The sequence below is a fragment of the Panthera pardus genome, unplaced genomic scaffold (assembly GCF_024362965.1).
Source record: "Panthera pardus isolate Hobbes unplaced genomic scaffold, ASM2436296v1 HiC_scaffold_3, whole genome shotgun sequence".
Lineage (NCBI taxonomy): Eukaryota > Metazoa > Chordata > Mammalia > Carnivora > Felidae > Panthera > Panthera pardus.
Window position 1 is genome coordinate 12584603 of NW_026526876.1, and position 20826 is coordinate 12605428.

The 20826-nt window shown below is 51.8% G+C and overlaps 1 protein-coding gene across 2 annotated transcripts in view; it reads left to right on the forward strand.

Annotated features, from left to right (window-relative positions):
* ZZEF1 (zinc finger ZZ-type and EF-hand domain containing 1) overlaps positions 1 to 20826 on the forward strand; it is a 102462-nt gene that overhangs the window by 61361 nt on the left and 20275 nt on the right. For both annotated transcript variants that reach the window (XM_053892249.1, XM_053892250.1), the window contains exons 31-42: positions 2340 to 2459; positions 3373 to 3534; positions 5021 to 5150; positions 6701 to 6839; positions 8310 to 8475; positions 9017 to 9279; positions 10161 to 10321; positions 13216 to 13348; positions 14649 to 14788; positions 15319 to 15596; positions 16245 to 16419; positions 16950 to 17082. In XM_053892249.1, the coding sequence (XP_053748224.1) occupies positions 2340 to 2459; positions 3373 to 3534; positions 5021 to 5150; positions 6701 to 6839; positions 8310 to 8475; positions 9017 to 9279; positions 10161 to 10321; positions 13216 to 13348; positions 14649 to 14788; positions 15319 to 15596; positions 16245 to 16419; positions 16950 to 17082 (2000 nt within the window). The remainder of the gene's footprint in view (positions 1 to 2339; positions 2460 to 3372; positions 3535 to 5020; positions 5151 to 6700; positions 6840 to 8309; positions 8476 to 9016; positions 9280 to 10160; positions 10322 to 13215; positions 13349 to 14648; positions 14789 to 15318; positions 15597 to 16244; positions 16420 to 16949; positions 17083 to 20826) is intronic.

Sequence of the window (20826 nt, forward strand, 5' to 3'; positions counted from 1 at the left end):
GAGTTCGCTCCTCCTGATGAGTTTATCAGCTGTATTTGACCAGACAGTGGGGATTGTATTCCCTCGTACCCGTGCTCATCGGTCTGCTCCTGGAAGCTGTGAGCTGACTTTAATTTTCTTCTACAGTAAGGACACGAAGTGTTTCACAAGGTTGTTCTCATAGCTCAGTCAGTATTTCCTGAGCACTATGCCGGGCGCTGTTCTAGGTGATGCATGTGCAGCCGTGGACAAGGCAGGCAGGATTCTTGTTCTGGTGGAGCTGGTATTTTATGGAGGAGAGACAGACAATAACAGAAGTCCATCCATCCATCCATCCATTCGCCTATGTAATCTGCCCGTCCTGGACAGTGATACACAGTAATCCGGTGAAGCTGCTGTCGTGTAGGTGGGGTGGTCAGGGAGCAGGCTGAGAAGACGGCCTGTGAACCGAGAGCTCAGGATGAACTCGGGGAAAAGCACTGAAGACCGAAGGAACAGAGCAGAGGCCTTAGGGCAGGGGCTTAGCCCGAGGAACAGAACGAAAGCCAGCGTGCCTGAGTGAGGGAGGATGGGAGGAGACCCGCTCAGGAAATTAGGCAGGGCTCAGGTGATGTACATCTTTGTAGGACATGATTTAAGGTGTTTGGGTTTTGTACTGAGTCGTGGATGGGGGACCCCAAGCCCGGGAGGAGCATACTGGCGTTTGCGTGTATGAAAGACCCTTCTGGCTGCTCTCTGGGAAAGCGTGGGCAGAAGCAAAGTAGTTGGTGGATGGTGATGCGCTTTCCTGAGGGGAAGAGAATGGAAAAACAGATCGGGGAGAAAACCAAAGTTGTTTGGTGTGTTAGGTTTGAGCTGCCTCTTTCACATCCAAATACAGATATCCAGGCAGTGAGGGTAAGGGTCTGACGTTCTGCAAAGAAGCCAGGGTTAGGGACAGAGTCTCAGCACATAGGCGGTCTTTAAAGCTGTGAGACCGGATGGCCAAGAAAGAGGGCAGAGGTGGACAAGAGCGGGCTCAGGACTGAGCATGAAGGGCATCTCTTTATTCAGAGCTGAGGAAGAGGGGTCAGCTGAGGAGATCAGGAAGGAGTGGCCATCAGGAGCGAACACTGGGGGTGGTGGGGTCATGGAAGCTGAGAGAAGAATGTGTCATGCGCTGATGTGGGAGGTTGCACCACGTGAAAACACACTGGATCTGCAGTCTCATCGGGGCCGTGGGGCCGAAAGCCCAGGCGCGGCGGGTTGAGAGGAAAATGGGGCGTGTAAAATGGAGGGAGAGACCACAGACGATCATTTCGAGAACTTCGGCCTCAAAGAGGAGCAGAGGACAGGGGCAGAAATGCAGGGGAGATGGGATCAACGGAGGGTTTTTAAGAGGTGTCAGAGCGTTCGTATGCTGGCGGGAGAGCATCAGTTTGAGGCGCACTTGATGCACGGCAGGTACCGTGTGACTCCAAGGGTCGGCTTGCACAGAGCCCAGGAGGCCGTCTGTGGCTGCAGGGGGGGTCACAGCATGGATGGAGGCACAGAGACGGGGGGCGCCCGTGCGGCCTTTCCGTGTTTAAACAGAACGGCAGAGTCATCAGCTAAACATGAAGGGTTGGGAGGAGTGGCGGCCGTTTATGGAGAGGCAGGAGGGGTTGAAATGGTAACACCAAGTGAGAAAGGCAGGCTGACTGCCTGAGAGTTTTGAGCGCTTGTTTGAGAAGTGCCTCTTCCAGCAACGCTGTGCTGTGCTGTGCTGGTGCCTGTGTAGGGTTCCCAGGCGAGTGTATGGTGAGGGGGCGTGGGGTCTCAGCTGGGTCTGCGGCCCAGAGAAGAGAGGCACGGGTGGCGGTGGGCGCGAAGCGACGTCCTGGGTCATCAGGGAGGAGTAGGTCCTGTGGTGTGTAGGGCTCCTTGGGGCTGAAGTCGCTGCTGTGGGGGTCGGGTCGCAGAGAGGGTGGGCAGGCTGCTCTCAGGTGAGGGTCTCAGAGGTGATGCCATCACCGTGGTGACAAGGGTCAAGGTGGAATCTGTGAGGGGAGACGAGGGTGGGTGTGACTGATGAGGGCGAGTACTTAACCCAGAACCCGAGACCCTCGGTGGTGGTGGCCAGCCATCAGTTGGGGGCAGGTTTATATTAAGAGAGAGAGCGAAACGATTGCCGCCCCTCGCTCCTGGCGCCGGCCCCCCGGCCCCCCCACCCCCACCCGTGACCCTGCTTTGCCGTTGCTCCCAGCGACTGCACTTGTGCTCAGGTCCCCGGCCAGTTTGTGCGGGCGCCGCGTCTTGGCTCTTTTTCCTGTAAGGAATCACAGTTATTAAGTAAGCGATGGCTTGGCAATCAGGTGATCAGTGTTTTCCTCTGTTTCTAGTTATTTTGGACACTTGGAGGGCTGTGGTGCAGACCTGCACAAAGAGATTCGAGATACTTACTACCAGTTTGTTCTATTTTTGGTCAAAGCGGTTAAAGGATTCAGCTGCATAAATGACAGGTACTGTATAACTGCGCCGTTTCCAGAGAAAGCGTTCTTCCTACTTCTTCTGATTTTAATTTTTTTTTTTTTTAACGTTTATTTATTTTTGAGACAGGGAGAGACAGAGCATGAACGGGGGAGGGGTAGACAGAGAGGGAGACACAGAATCTGAAACGGGCTCCGGGCTCTGAGCTGTCAGCACAGAGCCTGACGCGGGGCTCGAACTCACAGACCATGAGATCATGACCTGAGCCGAAGTCGGCCGCTTAATCGACTGAGCCACCCAGGCGCCCCCCTACTTTTTCTGATTTTAGAAGAAATACGTGTTCAGTGTTGAAAGTATAGAAAAACAGAGTTAAAAAGAGCTATGATCCCTGATCTTACCGTCTTGAGCTCATTGCCAACCTACTGTATACTCTGTCCCAGCTTCTTTTCTGTGTGGTGTGAGCGTTTTCAGGGGGATGGTTCTTGGTCCGTGTAGGGATTTCCAACCTGTCATTTTAGTTTCAGATGTGTTAGGTGCAGTCTTAGAATTTGAGTAGAGAGCCCTTCCCCAGGCGCCTCCACAGTAGGTGCTTTAGACAGAAACCTCGAATCAAACGGTCTCCCTCTCCTCCTACGCTGACCGACCTGGGCTAATTCGGGACTGGCCCTCATCTTGCTGTTTATCGGGAGGTGATCTTTACGGCTCCGTCCTTGACCGTAAAACGCCCCCTGAGGTAGGCCTGGCAGGGCAGACGCCTCACTTCGTGCTTTTGGAGCTCTTGCTGAGCTGTGCTTTGACGAGGGCTTGTGTGGGGCGTGTGCAGTTTGGAAGGACCAGCCGTCCCGTCTGCTCTCCACCTGCAGACACAGCGGGTCGTGACTTGCATTGTCTTGTCCCCCTGGCGATGGACGGCGTCCACAAATTGCACCGTCATGGGCTCTCTAGGTCCCTGCTGCCTGCCTTGTCCTGTGTGCAGACAGCCCTGCTTCATCTTCTGGACATGGGCTGGGAACCTGGCGACCTCGCTTTCTTTGTGGACATTCAGCTACCAGATCTCCTCATGAAAATGACACAAGAGAACATAAGTGTCCACGACAGTGTGATCAGGTAAGAACCCGGTCCTGCGCCTGCGGCTCCTCGAGCGGATCGTGAGTACTGGGGTCGCAGCTGGGTTCCTCTCGTTGGGCTCCTCCCTGTGTAGTGTCCTGGCTCGGGCACAGACCAGCCAGGTGACTTTGAGCAGGTACTTGGAGCCCGCTCTGCCTCCGTTCCCTCCTCCTCACGCCTGGAGATAACAATGGTACCCACCTCCCAGGATTGTTGTGAAGGGCAGGTGAGTTCTGTTTCTCAGGGGTGAGAACAGGGTCTGGTGCGAGGAAGCGTATGTGACCTGGTGGTGGTGGGATTGGGGACTTGGAGGACAAGGACCCTCCGCATTTTTGGACACCCTGGTACCGCTTGTGGAATCGGAGAACCCTTTTCTCTATTCTTTGGTTATGTGCATATAGGGTTTTAGCCGCTCTACCCTCTTGCGTATCGTAAAGACTTAGTTTATGAGAAAAAAATAGTATGCGGATTTTCTTTCCTTTCCACTTTTAATGTCTCCTCCCTGCTCAAGTCCACTTACCCAGGAGCCAGTCGTGTCTGTAGAAAAGACAGAACAAAACAAGAGAAGGAAGGCAAGGGGAGAGGCTTCGCTTTGTCAGGCATTCTGGGGAAGGAGGTGGCACAACAGCCATCTCCTCGTTCCCCAGAGCCTGGCGTCGCCCTCTGTGAGGGGACGCAGCCGGGGTGGGGGTGAGGGGGTCAGCCAAGTAGTCCCACCCCCCCCATCCTGCCACTTCCCTCCGTGCCCCGCCCAGAGTGGAGTCTGTTGTGTTTGCATTTAGCGGCGAGCAAATCCCTTTGTATGTAAAATTCTGGTGCTAAAACAAACTATGAACTGAAGTTATGGAAATCTATAATTTTTTTTATCTAAAAGGAGCCCATGGGAGTATCTATATGAAATTCTTCTTTGAAAGGAGGAAACTGAGGGGCACCTGGGTGGCTCAGCTGGTTAAGCCTCCGATTTCGATTTCGGCTCAGGTCATAATCTCACAGCCCCTGAGTTCGAGCCCCACGTCGGGCTCTATGCCGACAGCCGGGAGCCTGGAGCTGCTTCAGATTCTGTGTCTCCCTCTCTCTCTGCCCCGCCCCCACTCACGCTCTGTCTCCGTCAAAAATAAATAAACGTTAAGCAAAAATGTCACGAAACGAGGACACTGAACAGAGCGGAGTGTGGTGCCAGGGCCTCAGAGCAGCTGACGGGAGAGCCAGAGCCCGGGTCTCCCGCCTGCCTCTCTTGCTGGAACTGAAAAGGTTCGCTATGGCTCCAGTGCCTGGCACAGAATAGGGTCACCACGAACGGCTCGCAGGTGCACTTGTGCCCTGGGGGCACACCTTTCAGGCTCCGGCTCCTCACCCACTGTCATCTGTTCCTTCTCACTGCTGTGTACCTCTCGGCAATCTGGCGGTCCTGGGACGTCTTCGCTCGGCAGCGTGAAGGGGCCAGTCTGCTCCCCAGCGTGCTTTTCTCTCTGTGTCCTTCTTGCAGCCAGTGGAGTGAAGACGATGAGCTTGCTGATGCCAAGCAGAACTCAGAATGGATGGACGAGTGTCAGGATGGCATGTTTGAGGCCTGGTATGAAAAAATAGCCCAGGAAGACCCAGAGAAGCAGAGGAAAGTAAGACCTCTCAACTGGAGTAATCTGAAGTGATTTGCTGGGAGTTTGGAGAGGAGAGTCTGCCCGGGGGGTGCCCGCAGGCCGGCTCCCGAGGGTCCCGTTGGTGCAGCCTGAGGGGCCCCGAAGCCCGGATTGACCTCCCTCCGAGTGCAGCTCCCTCCTGTAGAACCGGACTCCCAGAGTGTGGGCTCGCGAGGGGCCCACGTCTTCCTCCCTCCACCGAGAGAAGTGCTGAAAGCCCTGGGCCCCGGTGTCCTCGGGCAGCACACGCTCTTCCTGTAGGCAGGTGACGTGGGAAGCCATGTCGCAGTCGTGGGCCGCCCGGCAAGCTTGGGAGCAGCCGAGCGCCCAGTCAGAGTTCCGTGGTCCAGATGCGCGGAGGCACCGGGCTCCGACAGCCTGCCGTGTCTGTCTCCGCGTTCGGTGTGGATCCGTCACTGCCACACTGTGCCAGGCATCTCCTGCCTCAGATTCGATCATTTTCTCAGGATCGCGTGCCTACTGTGTGCCAGTTAACGGTGGTCACGTAGCACCTTTTGGTGCTCAGATGGGGCACGCCCACGTGGCCTCAGCGAGTTTTCTCTCTCCTGTGGTAGTGTCTTACCGAGAGCCATCAGTAGCTCCAAGGTGGTGTGGCTTGTGTGCTCTGATTTACTTCCTGCTCTCCAGGCGGTCCTGAGGCCTGCAGCTCCTTTCCAGTAAAACCGGTGCTTTTGCTCATGCCGAGGTGCCCCTGCCTCCCCGCCCCCCCATGGAAGGTTTCCCTTTCACGCGCCTGCAAACAGTGCGTCCTCGGCAGTGTTTCCTGTTTCTCTGACGCTGCTCCGTCCAACCAAGTACCCAAGCTAGAAATCTGGTGGCTGTCCTCGACCTCTCCCTTCCGCAGCCCCACGTCCAGTCTGTCCCCAAGGTGCCGCACCTCGGCCTCCCTAGCGTCTGTCAGGCCTGCCCGCCTTTCACCGCCCTTGTGTCACGGAGCTGCTTTGACAGCCACTCCCGTGGCCAGTCTGCCCGACTGTGGTCTTGCCTCTTGCAGTCCATCCCCAACTCGGTAGCCAGAGGGACTTTTAGAAAGCTCAGAGATCGTTCCTCCACCTGCTTCCCCCGCGTTGTACTGCCTTTTACGCTCAGGTACTGAATTACTGACAGTCTTATGAACCACCGTCCCGCTGTCTCATTCCCTCCTGTAGAACTTGCTACTGATGGTGTTTGTCATGCCTGCCACGCTCACCCCCACCCAGCTGACACCCGTTTGTCCCTCGGGTCTCAGCCGAGGACTCACCTCCTTTGAAAACCCTTCACGCCCTTCCCAGTGGCCGCTGGTACCCCCTGCAGGGTTCTCTCGGCCCCTGACTTTGCCCGTCGGGGCTATCGTCAGTCTGTGTCGTCGCCAGAGGGGGTTCCTGAGTAAACGGCAGTCCCTCCGTCTTCTCTCCCTGGCACCTGCTGCAGGGCGGAGCACTCGCGAACCTCTCCCAGGACGACTGGGTTAATGGGCAGCGGCCACGTCGGGAAGTCCGTCGGCTAACTGCGTTGCCTTCACCTTACAGATGCACATGTTCATTGCCCGCTACTCTGAGCTGCTGCACGTGGACATCTCCTGCGACGGGTGTGACGAGATCGCGCCCTGGCACCGCTACCGGTGTCTGCAGTGCAGCGACATGGATCTCTGCACGACCTGCTTCCTAGGTACGCGCCGCGGTCCGAGCGGGCCGTGCCCAGAAGCGCTAGTCGTGCTGTTTTCCGTGACCGTGTCGGTTTTTCTCGCTCCCCTTGTGCTGAACAGAAAGACTGCCCGGGGAGTGCTCTGACTGGTTGGCAGGTAGGAGTCTCATCTCCTGGGTGAACGAGAAGCTCCAGAGCCGTGGCCTGACGGGCTTCCGGCTTCTGTCAAGCTGGGTGTAGTCGCTCAGTAAACACACGGGACCCACGAATGCACAGTCAGCTGAGTCTGCAGAACATTACTTTTCTCTCCGAATCATGCAGCGTGTCCAAGTGGTCGAGTACACAGAATCAGACCTCAGAAATCCTTGAATATGCCTGATGTGCAGGTGCTGAGGGAAAGCACATTGACATTCGTGGGCATCTGAGTGCTCTGTACACATGGCCCGGTCACAGAAGGTATAGCCCCGTCCTGGGAAGCGGCTACAGTTTTAGCAGGAGCTAAACGGGACATGCCTGCAGAATACATATCCCAGGACACGAATGCTGAGTTCCTGATGAGTGACCGAGTGTTCTGGCAAAGTTCAGAGGTCACAGTAATCGGTGTTGCAGGGGAGGCTCGTGAGGAAGTGTGAATTGTGGGTTGTGACTTCGTCTCTGAAGAAAGTCAGAGCTGGGCGATGTGAAGGTGGTGCATCACTGCCCAAAGCAGAACAAGTCCAGAGACAGAGGGGTGAGCACCTGTAGTGTGTCTAGAGTCTTTCCAGCTGAGTGACGGACCGAGGCAGGCGAGGCCCAGGCTGGGGCCCTGGGGTCATTGGCTGGCGTGTTGGAACAAACCTACAGACACTGGGGTGTTGACACAATCAGATCTGTCCTGGAGGGAGGTGGCTCTGGCCTTATAGGAGTTTCCCTTGGGGGCTCGGTCTCAGCAATGACCGAGGGTTGTTGCCTGGACCAGCTTCGTGGTGGCGGGAGCAGCAAGGGGTCAGATGTGAGGAGCGGTGAACAGGGTGTGCGATGGGGCACGGAGACCCACGGGATGCAAACGCTGCTTCTCACTCCCAGGGTTTGAGATTGTGGGGTCTGTTCCCCTGTGTGATTCTGGAACGAAAAAGTGAGAGCACAGACCCGAACACTTCTCAGTGCTTGTTAACGGGAATACACAGTAGATGGTTCATGTTTGTCAGAGGAGGGGGTCACACAGGAGACAGCTCGCAGATGGGTACGCGGTCTTGTTTCTGCCAGGTGGTGGTCACAATGGGAATTTGTAATACACTCGATCAGGCTCTGTGTGGCACCAGGAAAAGGGGGATTGATCCGTGGTACCACGGTTAAGAAGTTCTGTGCTGAATACTGTTGATGTGCTCGGAGCCACTGGGCGGAACAGCCTGGTGACTCCTGACATCCTGAGCGGTAACTCGGCAGAGCCCTGCTTCTAGATTGGTTTGTGTAAGAGCCCTTTGCCTGATCCGCCTCCCGCGGCTGTTTCCCCAGGCGGGGTGAAGCCCGAGGGCCACGGAGATGACCACGAGATGGTCAGCATGGAGTTTACCTGTGACCAGTGCCAGGGTTTGATCATCGGCCGGAGGATGAATTGCAATGTGTGTGATGACTTTGATCTTTGCTACGGGTGCTATGCGGCGAAGAAATACTCCTATGGGTATGCCTCCTTTTTTTGTTTAACAGATTTCAAACGTGCCTACGAGTAAAGAGACCAGTACGCTGAATCCCCACATACCCATTACCCAGATTTAACAGTTAGGGAGATTTTGCTATGTGTGCTTAGCTTATTCCTTTTTGTTCTTTGTCAAAGTATTTTAAAACAAATCACTGATCTTAAATTATTTCCTTCATTCATACTCCACATCCATTCTAGAAATTATAAACATTTTTTCACGTTACCAAAATGATATCACACTTTGCAAATGTCACAAGAGGAATTCTACATCAGCTAGTTTGCCTAGAGAGTCTTTTGCCAGGGAGGGGGTGAGGAGTTGTGAAATCCTGAAATGGTGTTACAGTGTTTGTGTTGGTTCATTTTCCTGGGGAGAGGGCTCGTACCTGTCTTTATACTTTCCAGTTAGCATGGCCTTAGAGGTCACAACGCCCAGCAGTGACCGTGCACGCGCCCCCGCTGAGGCCCTGTTTCTCGCTTCGAGCCTCACAGAGGCCCGTAGGCCGTAAATGTGTCTTCTTTGCAGCCATCTGCCCACCCACAGTGTCACGGCTCATCCGATGGTGACCATCCGGATCAGCGACCGGCAGAGGCTCATCCAGCCTTACATCCACAACTACGCCTGGCTGCTCTTTGCCGCGCTGGCTCTCTACAGCACCCACCTGGCCAGCGCAGAGGATGCGGGCGGTGAGAGGCTGGATTCCCGGGCCCGCAGCAGCGCCGCGGCCCTGCACAGCCAGTGCATGCAGCTTGTGGGGGACTGTCTGATGAAGGCTCACCAGGGAAAAGGTGATTGTCGCTCGTGCACCGAAGCCAGACCAGCTCCCAGCCGCTTGTGCAGGAAAAGCCTCACTAGCAGTGAGATGCCGTGCTCGGTTAGAGGCAGCCCATCCACTTTTGCACGGGAGACGCTCACCCTGGTGTGGAGCCCATTCCAGACTCTCACGTGCATTTGAGGAAGATTGTCACGTTAAAACTCACTTAGTTCCTCTAAAGTATTTACACGAAGTTGAAAAAAAAAAAAAGACACAAAACCTACCAACTGAAACTCGTACTGTCTGTGGATGAAGTAGCTAGTGTTTGGATCTACCAGACTTAACTTTGCCAAAGGAATAGTTTTTAGCCCGAGCACACATCCGCTTCACGCGACTGCGTTCTGGATGAGAGCAGTTTGTAATTAAAGTCGTTCGCCTCATAAAATCTCTAGACGATTCTGACTTGACTGCGGAGTGCTAAGGAGAACATAGCGTGAATGTTACTTCTGACATGTTCCGGTCCTTTCACAGTAAGGGACTCCCTCTTCTAGAAAACGCTGAGGACATCAGACCTGTGTTGGGTGGCAGGGGGGCAACACCAGTGCTTTGGAGCCGTCTTGTTACCTGTTTGCCGGTGGGAGTTTAGAAATCTAGTTGTGTGGGGCAGTGGTTTCCTGGGTAGACAGTCCTGTTGTGTCTCCAGTCTTCTGCTGTTAGTGAAGCACAGGCCTTCTTCACCGTTGAGGCTTTTGGTGCCTGAGGTCAGGTGTGGGTGCCGGAGAGCTTTGTGCTCTGGTTTGCTCTGTGGAGAGCCCGGCCGTCTACTTCCGTAGAGGAGCAGTGACCGTTGGCGCCTGCGGGAATTAACCCTTGTTGTAAAATGTGTAACCATTCCCTTATTTGTTCCCCTCGTAGGTCTGAAAGCCCTAGCTCTTCTCGGGGTACTGCCAGATGGTGACGCTAGTCCTCAAAGTCAGGCCCCGCCCGTCGCTGTGCCCGCCCACACACCGGAGGAGGAGAGAGCGGTCCGGGTCGCTGAGGACCCGTCACACACAGGCCCTTCTCCGCACGACAGTGTACGTCACAGTTCGTCACTGTGCACCATGTCGGGTCGAGAGGGGGAGCCATTCTGAGCGGGGAGCAGAACAGAGAGGTTAAGGCCACAGACGCTCTTGACCCAGGTGTCCCGGGTTCCGGCCCCTGCCCTGTCCGATCCTGGGCACGTTACCACCACGTGTCCTCCACTTTCTCGTCTGTGAAGCGGGGTGAGAATAGTAATACCTGCTTCCTAGGGTTGTTCTGAGCATTTCCACACGTGACACAGTGAGCTGATGTGTGTAAAGTGCTGGAAAATTCTGTGTCAGTGTTAACGGCTCTTGTCGCCTGCCCTGGCGGGGTCCCGAGGCCGGAAGGTTCCGCGCCGAAAGGGACTTGTTCCTGCCCGTGGCGAGCCCTGTGCATAGGAAGCGGTGTTCACAGTCGGCCCGCAGGCAGGGAACACGATGTGCTCTCTGTGTGCCAGGTAGACACAGTGGTTCGCATACGTCTGTCTGAGTAGAGGGAGAGGCTTTCTGGATTCACTTGGAGCCAGTGATTGCGATCCGAAGGATGGTTTTGTGGAAAAGCACCGCATACCTTGTGTGATGCTGCCTCCGAAGCTTGAGCTGGTGCCGGGAGTGCCCTTGACTTTGCCTCGGGAGCTGCTCACGTTTCTGTCCTCTCTGTCATGCTCACCAGTTCAAGGATCCCCCGTTTGATGGTTGTGGCTCACTGTGATCCCATTGTCCTTTAGAGGAAGACAAAAGTAGAGATGGCTGGTGAAAACTTGAGAGTTTTGTCAGCTTCACTCAGCCAGGGAGCCAGCACAAGACAGGCGACACAAGCTTCCGACCAGTGTCTGACGTGCTGACGTTTCTGACCACAAAACTCTGGGCAGCATGTCAACCACCCACAGATGGTGGTGGGGCAGAGAGGACGTGGTCAGCAGGGATAGCCTCCACCCTGAGCCCGGGGCAGTTGTGTCTTCCTGTGAGCTCCTAGCATCTCAGGACAGGCTGCCTTGAGCTCTCTGCTCCCTGTGGATCCTCCTGTTCCTTTATTTGCATCACAATGGCCTAGATGAATTTTTTTTATTCAGTGGATTAAACGCTGTTATTTTGGGGGAACCTAGCCAGCTCAGTCCGTAGAGCATGTGACTGTTGATCTCAGGGTTGTATATTCAAGCCCCACGTTGGGTGTAGAGCTTACTTAAAAATAAAACCTAGGGGCGCCTGGGTGGCTCCGTCGGTTGGGCAGCCGACCCAAGCCGAATGGGTTTCCAACCGCAGCCTGCACACTTACTACCGTGCGGCTGGTGTGCGTTATTCAGCGTCGCCGTGCTTCGGTTTCTGTCTGTGAGATGCAGGCACACGACGGTGCTCACCCAGAATGCCACCGTGCAGGTACGGGCGCGAATGCGGGCCGGGCGCGAGGGGCTCTACTCCCACACCGAAGTCACTACGCCTCAGTGCGGCTGTGGTGACATGGAGACTATTCGTTGGGAGTGCAAGCTGGTGGAGCCGCTCTGGAGCGCAGTACGGAGGTTCCTCAAAAAGTTCAAAGCAGGGGCGCCTGGGTGGCTCCGTCGGTTGGGCGTCTGACTTTGGCTCGCGTCATGATCTCACAGTCTGTGGGTTCGAGCCCCGCGTCGGGCTCTGGGCTGACAGCTCGGAGCCTGGAGCCTGCTTCGGATTCTGTGTCTCCCTCTCTCTCTCTCTACCCCTTCCCTGCTTGCGCTCTCTTTCTCTCTCTCTCTCTCTCTCTCTCTCTCTCTCCGAAATAATAAACGTTAAAAAAAAATTAAATAAAATAAAATCTGTGAAATACATTACTTTTCATTACACGTCTTGATGCTCAGATTGTCCTATGTTTGGCCCGTGGAAGCTCCTTCCTGCCGGCCTCCGTATCCTTCCGATGTGTCTTTTTCTTTGAGCACTTCCTTAATTTTTGTTGCAGAAAGGTGTTTCAGGCTCTTCTTAGAGGCTTTCCCTGGCCCAGGGGAAAAGGCCTAAGGAAACACCGGTCGAGGGCTGTCACCCTACCGATCTAGGCAGCTCACTGCCTGACTCTTGAGCCCAGGGAAGCCTCGCGGCTCCAGCAAGAGCCCCCTTAACCAGGCTCCTTGCCAAAATAAAAATCTCAGAAATGTAAGCTCAGTGTTCTAGAAGGACACTTTCTTTTTTTCTTTTTCCCAAGAGGACTTTCTGTAAGTGGCTTCTAAAAGCTAAGTAGGATGGGGGCACCTGAGTGGCTCGGATGGTTAAGCATCCGACTCTTGACTTCAGCTCAGGTCATGATCTCACGGTTTGTGAGATTGAGGCCTGAGTCAGACTCGGCTGATGGCGTGGAGTCTGGGATTCTGCCTTCTTCCCTCTCTGACCACCACCCCCCCCACACACACTTGCTCTCTATCTCTCTCTCAAAATACATAAAAATAAACTTACAAAAAAAGCTAAGTAGAATGTACTCGAGGTTTGTACTATGGCCATTGCTAATGGAACTGTGGGCTCTGATGCAAGGGCATTTGGGAGATGTTTGGGGGATGGGTTGCAGTGATGGCTGTCTTAATTAGAGCACAGATTTATCGTCAGAAATGAGGCACATTTTATTAAGGAATTTAAAAGTATTTCAGTCCATAAAGACTGGCTAGTGATTTTAAAAATTGAATCGTATTACAACATTAATGAGCAGACTTAAAAAAATTTTTTTGAAGCAGGGGAGGGGCAGAGGGAGACACAGAGAGAGAGGATCCCATGCAGGCTGCACACACAGCACAGAGCCCGACACGAGGATCAATCCCACAACCGTGAGATCATGACCTGAGCTGAGATCAAGAGTCGGATGGACACTCAACCTTCTGAGCCGCCCAGGCACCCCGAATGAGTAAACTTCTATTATAAGAAACTTTCGTTCCTTTGCGTTTTGTTTTCAGGGAAAGAGAGATGGTCACAAGAAGGTCAGACCTTTCGACTGCAAGCAGAGAAGTAAGGAGGACGAAGGTGCATCTTTGATGAAGGATCCTGCACGCCAGACTCAAGTTTCAGACTCACCTGCAGGGCTTCCAGGTGAAGATTCTTCGGTCATGACCTTGATCTCTTTTACCTGAAATGCACACAGACCCATCCCTCGGCTGCTTGTTGCACACGGTTTCAAACTGGCTAGCAACCAAGGGCGCACGGTTTCTCGTTTTGTATTGGATGGTACTGCTAACGCTTTGCCTGCTTTCCTCCTTTGTTATTCCCTAATTCCGGAGGGCCTTCCGTGTGCCAAGCCCTGTGCTAGACTGTGGGGATGCGACAGGGACCAAGTCAGACAGACACGCAGGTCCCGGCCATGGTGCTTGCGGTCTGGGAGGGTGTCGAGCACGGTGCGGTGACTGTAATTGGAAGCGAGACGTGGCTCTGTCCAGAAGAGAGGTGTGAGCGGTGGCGACCGGTGTCTAACCGGAACAACCGTATGCACAGGAAGCCTTGTAAAGGTCAGGCTGCGAGGGACCTCAGCCGTGCTAGGACCTGCTGTGGGGAGAGACTTGGAGGGCAGGCGGGACAGTAGCAGGTCAGGCCCCAGAGTGGGAGCCGCCAGGCGACTGCAGGGGAGCGTCCCGCCGGCAGACGGGCGTGGGTGGAGGAGAGCCCTAGGGGTTGCTGTGTCCTCTACTGAGGAGGGCCTCGGCCGACTGCCCGGGGCTGGCAGCAACAGGGTCGGAGCTGCGTTCCCAGAAGATTGATGAGCCCAGAGATGGAGGTGCGTGCAGTGGGCTGCAGAGCCTCCTCGTCGGGGCGGCCCGGGCGTGGGGGGGTGGGGGCACCGTGTGTCTCCCTAGCCTGCTCTGTGATGGAGGCAGGAGGCAGGAGGCACCGGGCATCCTGCCCCGTCCGTGGGGCCAGCCGTCAGCAGGGGCCGATGGGCGTCTTCGCGGTGCAGCCGGCTGATACTCCTCATTGGCCCAGGCCCTCTTTGGTCTGCACAAGTGCCAGCGTCCCGGTCCACATACAGAGTATTTATCCATCAAGCGTCCTCTGGGCACCTGCTATGCTCGAGAGACATTTCTAGGTACTTGTGACACATCACTGAAGGACAGTAAAAATCTAGAAGGGAACACATAATAAATACCAGCGATTTGGTTTGTTGAAAGGTAACCAGTTAGCATGAGCACAGACTAGCAGGGTCAGGGGAACGGCGACCGCGGAGGCTGGGTGCCCTGTGTTTTAGTAGGGCAGTCGGGGGGGCCCCCTGGAGCAGGACGTGTTCAGCAAAGTCCAAGTTCCGTTCTCTTTCGGCTCAGGGACAGTGCGGCAGCTTACTTGCTGCTTGTACGTGCACAGAACCTGGCAAGACCTGAAAGTTTGATGTTTTACAACTCAGATGCTGACACTTCAGTCGTGTCCTCTCAGAAGCCCATCGAGGAAAAGGCGGTTACTCCCAGCCCGGAGCAGGTGTTTGCTGAGTGTTCCCAGAAGAGGATTTTGGGATTGCTGGCAGCCATGTTACCTCCCTTAAAGTTGGTAAGAGACAGTGGTACTTTCTTTTCTGGAAGAGGGGTGGTAGTTTTGTGGGAGAGACCACCTGTTAGTAGCAGTCATCTGTGTGTCCCTGAGAGTAGCATAGTGAGTTCGCAGTGGGATTGTAAGAGGATCCCTGAAGGGGCATCTGGTGGCTCAGTCAGTTAAGCGTCCGACTTTGGCCGGGCTCGTGATCTCACGGTTCATGAGTTCCAGCCCCACGCGCCGGGTTAACTGCTGTCAGCACAGAGCCCTCTTTGGATCTTCTGTCCCCTTCTCTCTCCGCCCTTCCCCCGCTGGTGCTCTCGTGCTCTCTCTCTCTCTCAAAATAAATAAATAAACTTAAAAAAAAAAGAAAAAAGATGATACCCGAGAATGTCTTTTCTCGCCTGGTTGTGCGTAGCTGTTGAGGAAAGATACCGCACGGCCCCCGTGTGCTAGCCGGGTGTACCTGGGACGTGAGGGGTACAGTGTGCAGTTGATGAGGTTACACGGGCTCCGTGTTGAGTAGGTGTTTCTCCTTCTCTTGGCAGGACCCCGCGGTCCCCGTGATAGACCTGGAGCGTGCCCTCCCACTCATGTTTCAGGTTGTCATCTCGAACGCAGGCCACCTGAACGAAACCTACCACCTCACGCTGGGTCTTCTCGGCCAGTTAATCACCCGCCTTTTACCAGCAGAGGTGGATGCTGCCGTGGTGAAGGTCCTCTCCGCCAAGCACACCTTGTTTGCGGCGGGGGACAGTTCCGTCGTGCCAGATGGCTGGAAGACCACCCACCTGCTCTTCAGCCTGGGAGCCGTGTGTCTGGACAGGTAGCCCCCCGCACCCTGTCCCACCTTGCCGTCCATTTCCTTAAGTCCGTGGTCCGGCCCTCGATTCACTCCCGTGTGCTGTTGTCCAGGCATCTCTTGTGAGAATAAAATTAGTTTGATTGGAAATAGTGTCACCTGACATTCAAATTGTCCTCAAAACCCACATTAAAACAGCTGTGTGGTCGGGGCGCCGTCTGCTGATTCAACTTTCTGATGATATATACATTCTGGTTGTTTTTCCCTGGCAGCAGTGAGTGTGGGCTTGGAGGTTGAAGCAAATATGTCAGTTTTTATTGTAAAAGTAACAGTCACAATTCCAAATTTGGAAAACAGAAAAGGAGAACAAAATCACCCCAGCCGCACCATCTTCATGCACCTGGCACTGACTCAATAGATTTCCTTCTGAGCTCTTTTTTTCTGTGTGTGAACGTGAGTGCGCAAGTGCGCTTGGACGTGTGACTGTTTGTGCGGAGTTTTTTTAAACGTGGCCGTAGGCTGAGCGCGTAGGTAACAGAGGGGTCGTTCGGGTCGCTTAAACTAACGGGCGAGTGGCTCTCGGGCAGGCGGCTGCACCCGCCGCGGAGTGTCGTGAGCTCTGCTGAGTTGACTTCAGAGCCTGCACCACCTAACGGAGCTCTCGCCTTCCAGCCGGGTGGGCTTGGACTGGGCCTGCTCCATGGCGGAGATCCTGCGGTCCCTCAGCGGTGCCCCCCTGTGGCGCGACGTCATCGCCACCTTCACGGACCACTGCATCAAGCAGCTGCCGTTCCAGCTGAAGCACACCAACATCTTCACCCTGCTTGTGCTGGTTGGCATCCCCCAGGTACGCGTCTTTGGAGGCCGGGCCACGTCTTCCCACCCTCTGCCCGCACGGCAGGGTCTCTGCAGCATGTGTCTTGGGGAGTTTCCTCCCTTCAGGTAGATGATTTGCATGTACAGGATTGCTGGGTTTTCAAGATGATGGGATGGTCTGTTCTACTGCGTTTTTAACAGGTTAGGCATTTGACTCTTTTGTTAGCCAGTAGCTGGCTTTGACTACTAGCAGGTAACTCATCGGTGAAGTTACAGAGAACCTCAGGGTAGCTGTCTCTTGGGTGGGCACTGACCTTGATCTTTCTGATCCTCACGGCTTGCAGTTGGTTGGGACAAAGGGGACTGTGAAACGTGACTTCCTCCAGCAAGCATGTAAACCACTTCTGTGCCGGGCCCTGGATGTAGGAGAGCCCGTCCTTGAGGACTTGCTGGCGTCGGGGGCACCAGCAGGGAGGGGGGGACGGGGCTGGTGTTGGGCTATGGGCCTGTACCTGTCTCCGTGTGCTTCTGAGTTGCCTCTTGGTCTCTGTCCTGCTCTAGGTCCTCTGTGTGGGAACTCGCTGTGTGTATGTGGATAATGCCAATGAGCCCCATGACGTGATCATCCTGAAGCACTTCACTGAGAAGAACAGGGCTGTCGTCGTCGATGTCAAAACCCGGAAGAGGAAAACAGGTGCCAAGCGTAATTGCTTTTTCTAAGAATGAAAAGGAGTTGTCCAACCTCTGCATACTCTGAAATTTGTAGAGATACTTTGGTTCTTACCCTTGCATATGTTTTTTTTAAAAAACAAGTTGTGAGTGAGCTTCTTTTTCTTCATCTCTGAAGAGATGTGGTTGAGTTAGGGTAAAAAAATTTTTAAGTCTGTTGATTTTATTTGAGAGAGACAGAGAATGCAAGTAGGGGAGAAGCAGAGAGAGGGAATCCTAAGCAGGCTCTGCATGATTGGAGTGCAGAGCTGACACGGGGCTCGAACTCAGGAAACTGTGAGGTCATGACCTGAGCCGGAATCGAGTCAGGCACTTAACTGACTGAACCACCCAGGCGCCCCAAATTAGGGTAAATTTGAAGGCCCTTGCCATGCTGTTATTTTGTAGATATGGCTCTGTGCTTTTGGTGGGACACGCTTAGGTTCTGAACATGTAATTTTTCCATTTGCCAGTGTTCTTGCTTTTCTAGTGGGTAATTTAAATAGATTGTGGAGTCAGATGTCTAAATGAGTGTGAAATAACTTTGAATAAGTATGTTGACATTCAGGTCGCTTTCCATTTTGCTCCATCAGTAGAAGAGTGGAAGTGTATCACGAGTCACCTTTGACTTAGTTTGCCGAACTCTAAACAGCCTACGAACTCTGGAGTATTGTAACCACTGTGTGCCCAGTTCTGCTTCTGAAGTAATATGCTTTCTCATTCAGCTTCAGCATCAGGCCCTGGCTGTGCTTTTGTGTGTGGTGTGAGGTAAAGGTCAAGGTTCTTGTTCTTTCTCCTTTGTTTTTCTTTTTTGCATATCAACATCCAGTTGTTTTAGGACCATTTGTTTAACAGACTTCTTTCCATTGAATTATTCTGACACCTTTGTTGGAGATTAGTTGACCCACGTGTGTGTGTCCATTTATCGTGTGTGTGTCCATTTATCGGTTCTGTCTTATTCCATTAGTCTATGTATCCAGCCTTACTCAAATACCGCATTCTCATGACTATTGTAGATTTATGCTAAGCCTCGAAATCAGGTCCTCCGGCTTTGTTATTCTTGTGTCAGCATTGCTCCGGGTAGTGTAGTTCCTTTGCCTTTCTGTATAAATTCTAGATTCAACTAGATTCGTTTCTCTTAAATAACCGCTGAATCTGCATATCTGTTTGGGGAGAACTGACGTCTTAACGTGACCCATGAGTACTGTATACCTCTCCATTTATCTAGGGAATAAATTGAGGTCTCTAATTGCCCTTCATCTGGCACAATTGCCTTCTCTCACTCCTGATTTTGATAATTTGTGTCTTCTCTTGTTTGTTTCCTAGAGTGTCTCATCAGAGCTTGATCAGTGTTATTTGATCTTTGCAAAGGACTAACTTTTGGTTTCGTTGATTTTTTTGTTATTATTTTTCTGTTTTCTGCTTCATTGATTTCTGTCTTTGTCATTATTAATTTCCTACTTCTTCCTGCTTCGGGTTTAAATTGCTACTTTTTTTTCTTGCTCTAATTTTTTTTTTTTCTTTCTCTAATTTCTTAGGGTGGAAGCCTAAATCACTGATTAGAAATTTTTGTTATTTTTTGGTAGCAGCATTGTAAATGCTATGAATTTTCCTCCAGGTATAGCGTTAGCTGCACCCATAGTTTTTTATATAATTTATATTATTTTCATTCAGGCCATTACAATAGAATATTTTCTATTTATCTTATGAGTGTTTATTTATGGATTGTTTAAGCACTTATTGTTGAATTTACAAATATTTGGGGGATATTCCAGAAATCTTTGGTATTGATTTCAAGTTTAATTCTCTTGGCATCAGTGAACATACTTTGAATTATTTCAGTCCTGTTAAGATTATTGAAACTTGTTTTACGGTCCTGAATTTGATCTGTTTTGAATCAGGTTCCATGTGCACTTGAAGAGAAACCTATGCTGTTCTGTAGATGTCTTTTTTAAGTGAAGTTAGTTGATAATGTTGTTCAAGCCTTCCATGCTCTTACTGAATTTCTGTCTGTTCTAATGATTACTGAGAGGAATGTTAAGGTCTCCAACTGTAATTGTGTATATGTCTGTTTCTCAATTCAGTACGAAATGTCCCTTTTTTTGAAAAATTTTTTAATGTTTATCTTATTTTTGAAGGGGAGAGAGACAGAGCGTGAGCAGGAGAGGGGCAGAGAGAGAGGGAGACACAGAATCTGAAGCAGGCTCCAGGCTCTGAGCTGTCAGCACAGAGCCCGATGTGGGGCTCGAACCCACGAACCATGGAGCCAAAGTTAGAAGCTTAACTGGCTAAGCCACCCAGGTGCCTCATGAAATGTCCCCTTTTCATCTCTAATATTCCTTGTTCAGAAATTGACTTTAATGTTGATGTAGCCTCTCTAGCTTTTGTTTTATTCAAAACATTTGCATGGTGTGTATGTCCCATCCTCTCACTTAACCTGCCTGTGTCTTTAGTGGATTTCTTGTAGATAGCATGTAGTAGATAGCATGTATGTAGATAGCATGTAGTAGAATTTTCTTTTTAATACACTCTGACAATCTCTGCTTTTTAATTGGGATGTTTAGATGATTTACATTTAATGTAGTTATCAAGATGATTGAGTTTAAATCTATTTTCTTGATTGTTTTATGTTTGTCTCATTTGTTGTTCCTTTTTTTTCCCCCACTTCTCTGCCTTATTTTGGATTGAGGGTTGTGTTTTTGTTTTTGTTTCTTAATGACTCCATCTAATTTTCAGAATTGGCTTTTAACTATCTCTTAATTTTTTCACTGGTTATTCCAGAGTTTGTTATAAGTTACTTGCAGCACCTGGGTGGCTCAGTCAGTTAAGCGTCTGACTTGAGCTCAGGTCATGATCTCATGGTTCGGTTCATGAGTTCGAGCCCCCCATTGAGCTCCCTGCTGTCAGCACTGAGCCTGCTTTGGATCTCTGTCCCCCCTCTCTCTGCTCCTCCCTCACTTGTGCCCTTTGTCTGTCTGTCTGTCTCTCTCTCTCTCTCTCTTTCTCTCTCTCTCAAAAATAAACATTAAAAAAAGTTGTTAATAAAATGAGAAAATAATATCTTTTATATTTATTTACATATGCATTTACCATCTCCGGTGCTGTTCATTCCTTTGTGTAGGTTTGGGTATCTATCTGGTATCATTTTTCTTTGGCCTGAAAACAACATTTCTTGAACGTCAGGTCTGCTGCTACAGAATTTTTGTTTTGGTTTGTCCTACCAAGCCAAAGAAATATTTATTTTGACTTTATTCTTGAGAGATAATTTTGCTGCATAAAAATTTCTAGGCTGAGAATTTTTTTTTAATACTTTGTAGTTATTGATCCATCGTCTTCTGGCTTGCATAGTTTTTGCCACAAAGTCTGTGGTAATTCTTTGTTACTCTTCGAATATCTTTTCTCTAGGGCCGCTTTTACGATTTTTCTCTTAATCACTGGTTTTTAGCATTTTGATTATAATGTGCCTTGACATGATTTTTTTTGTTTCTTCTGCCTGGGGATTTAATGAGCTCCTTGATCTGTGGATTTACAGTTTCCATCAAATTCAGAAAAATTTTCATCATTATGTCTTGAAATAATTGTTCCCACCCCACCCCCACACCCCCAACTAGGATACTTCCACTCCCACTGGTTGGAAGACACAATATTCCCAGGTCTGTGTGAGCTCCAAGAATTGTTCATCCTACTGCTTTTTGGTAGTTCTTTCATAGAACTGGGTGGTTTCCTATCT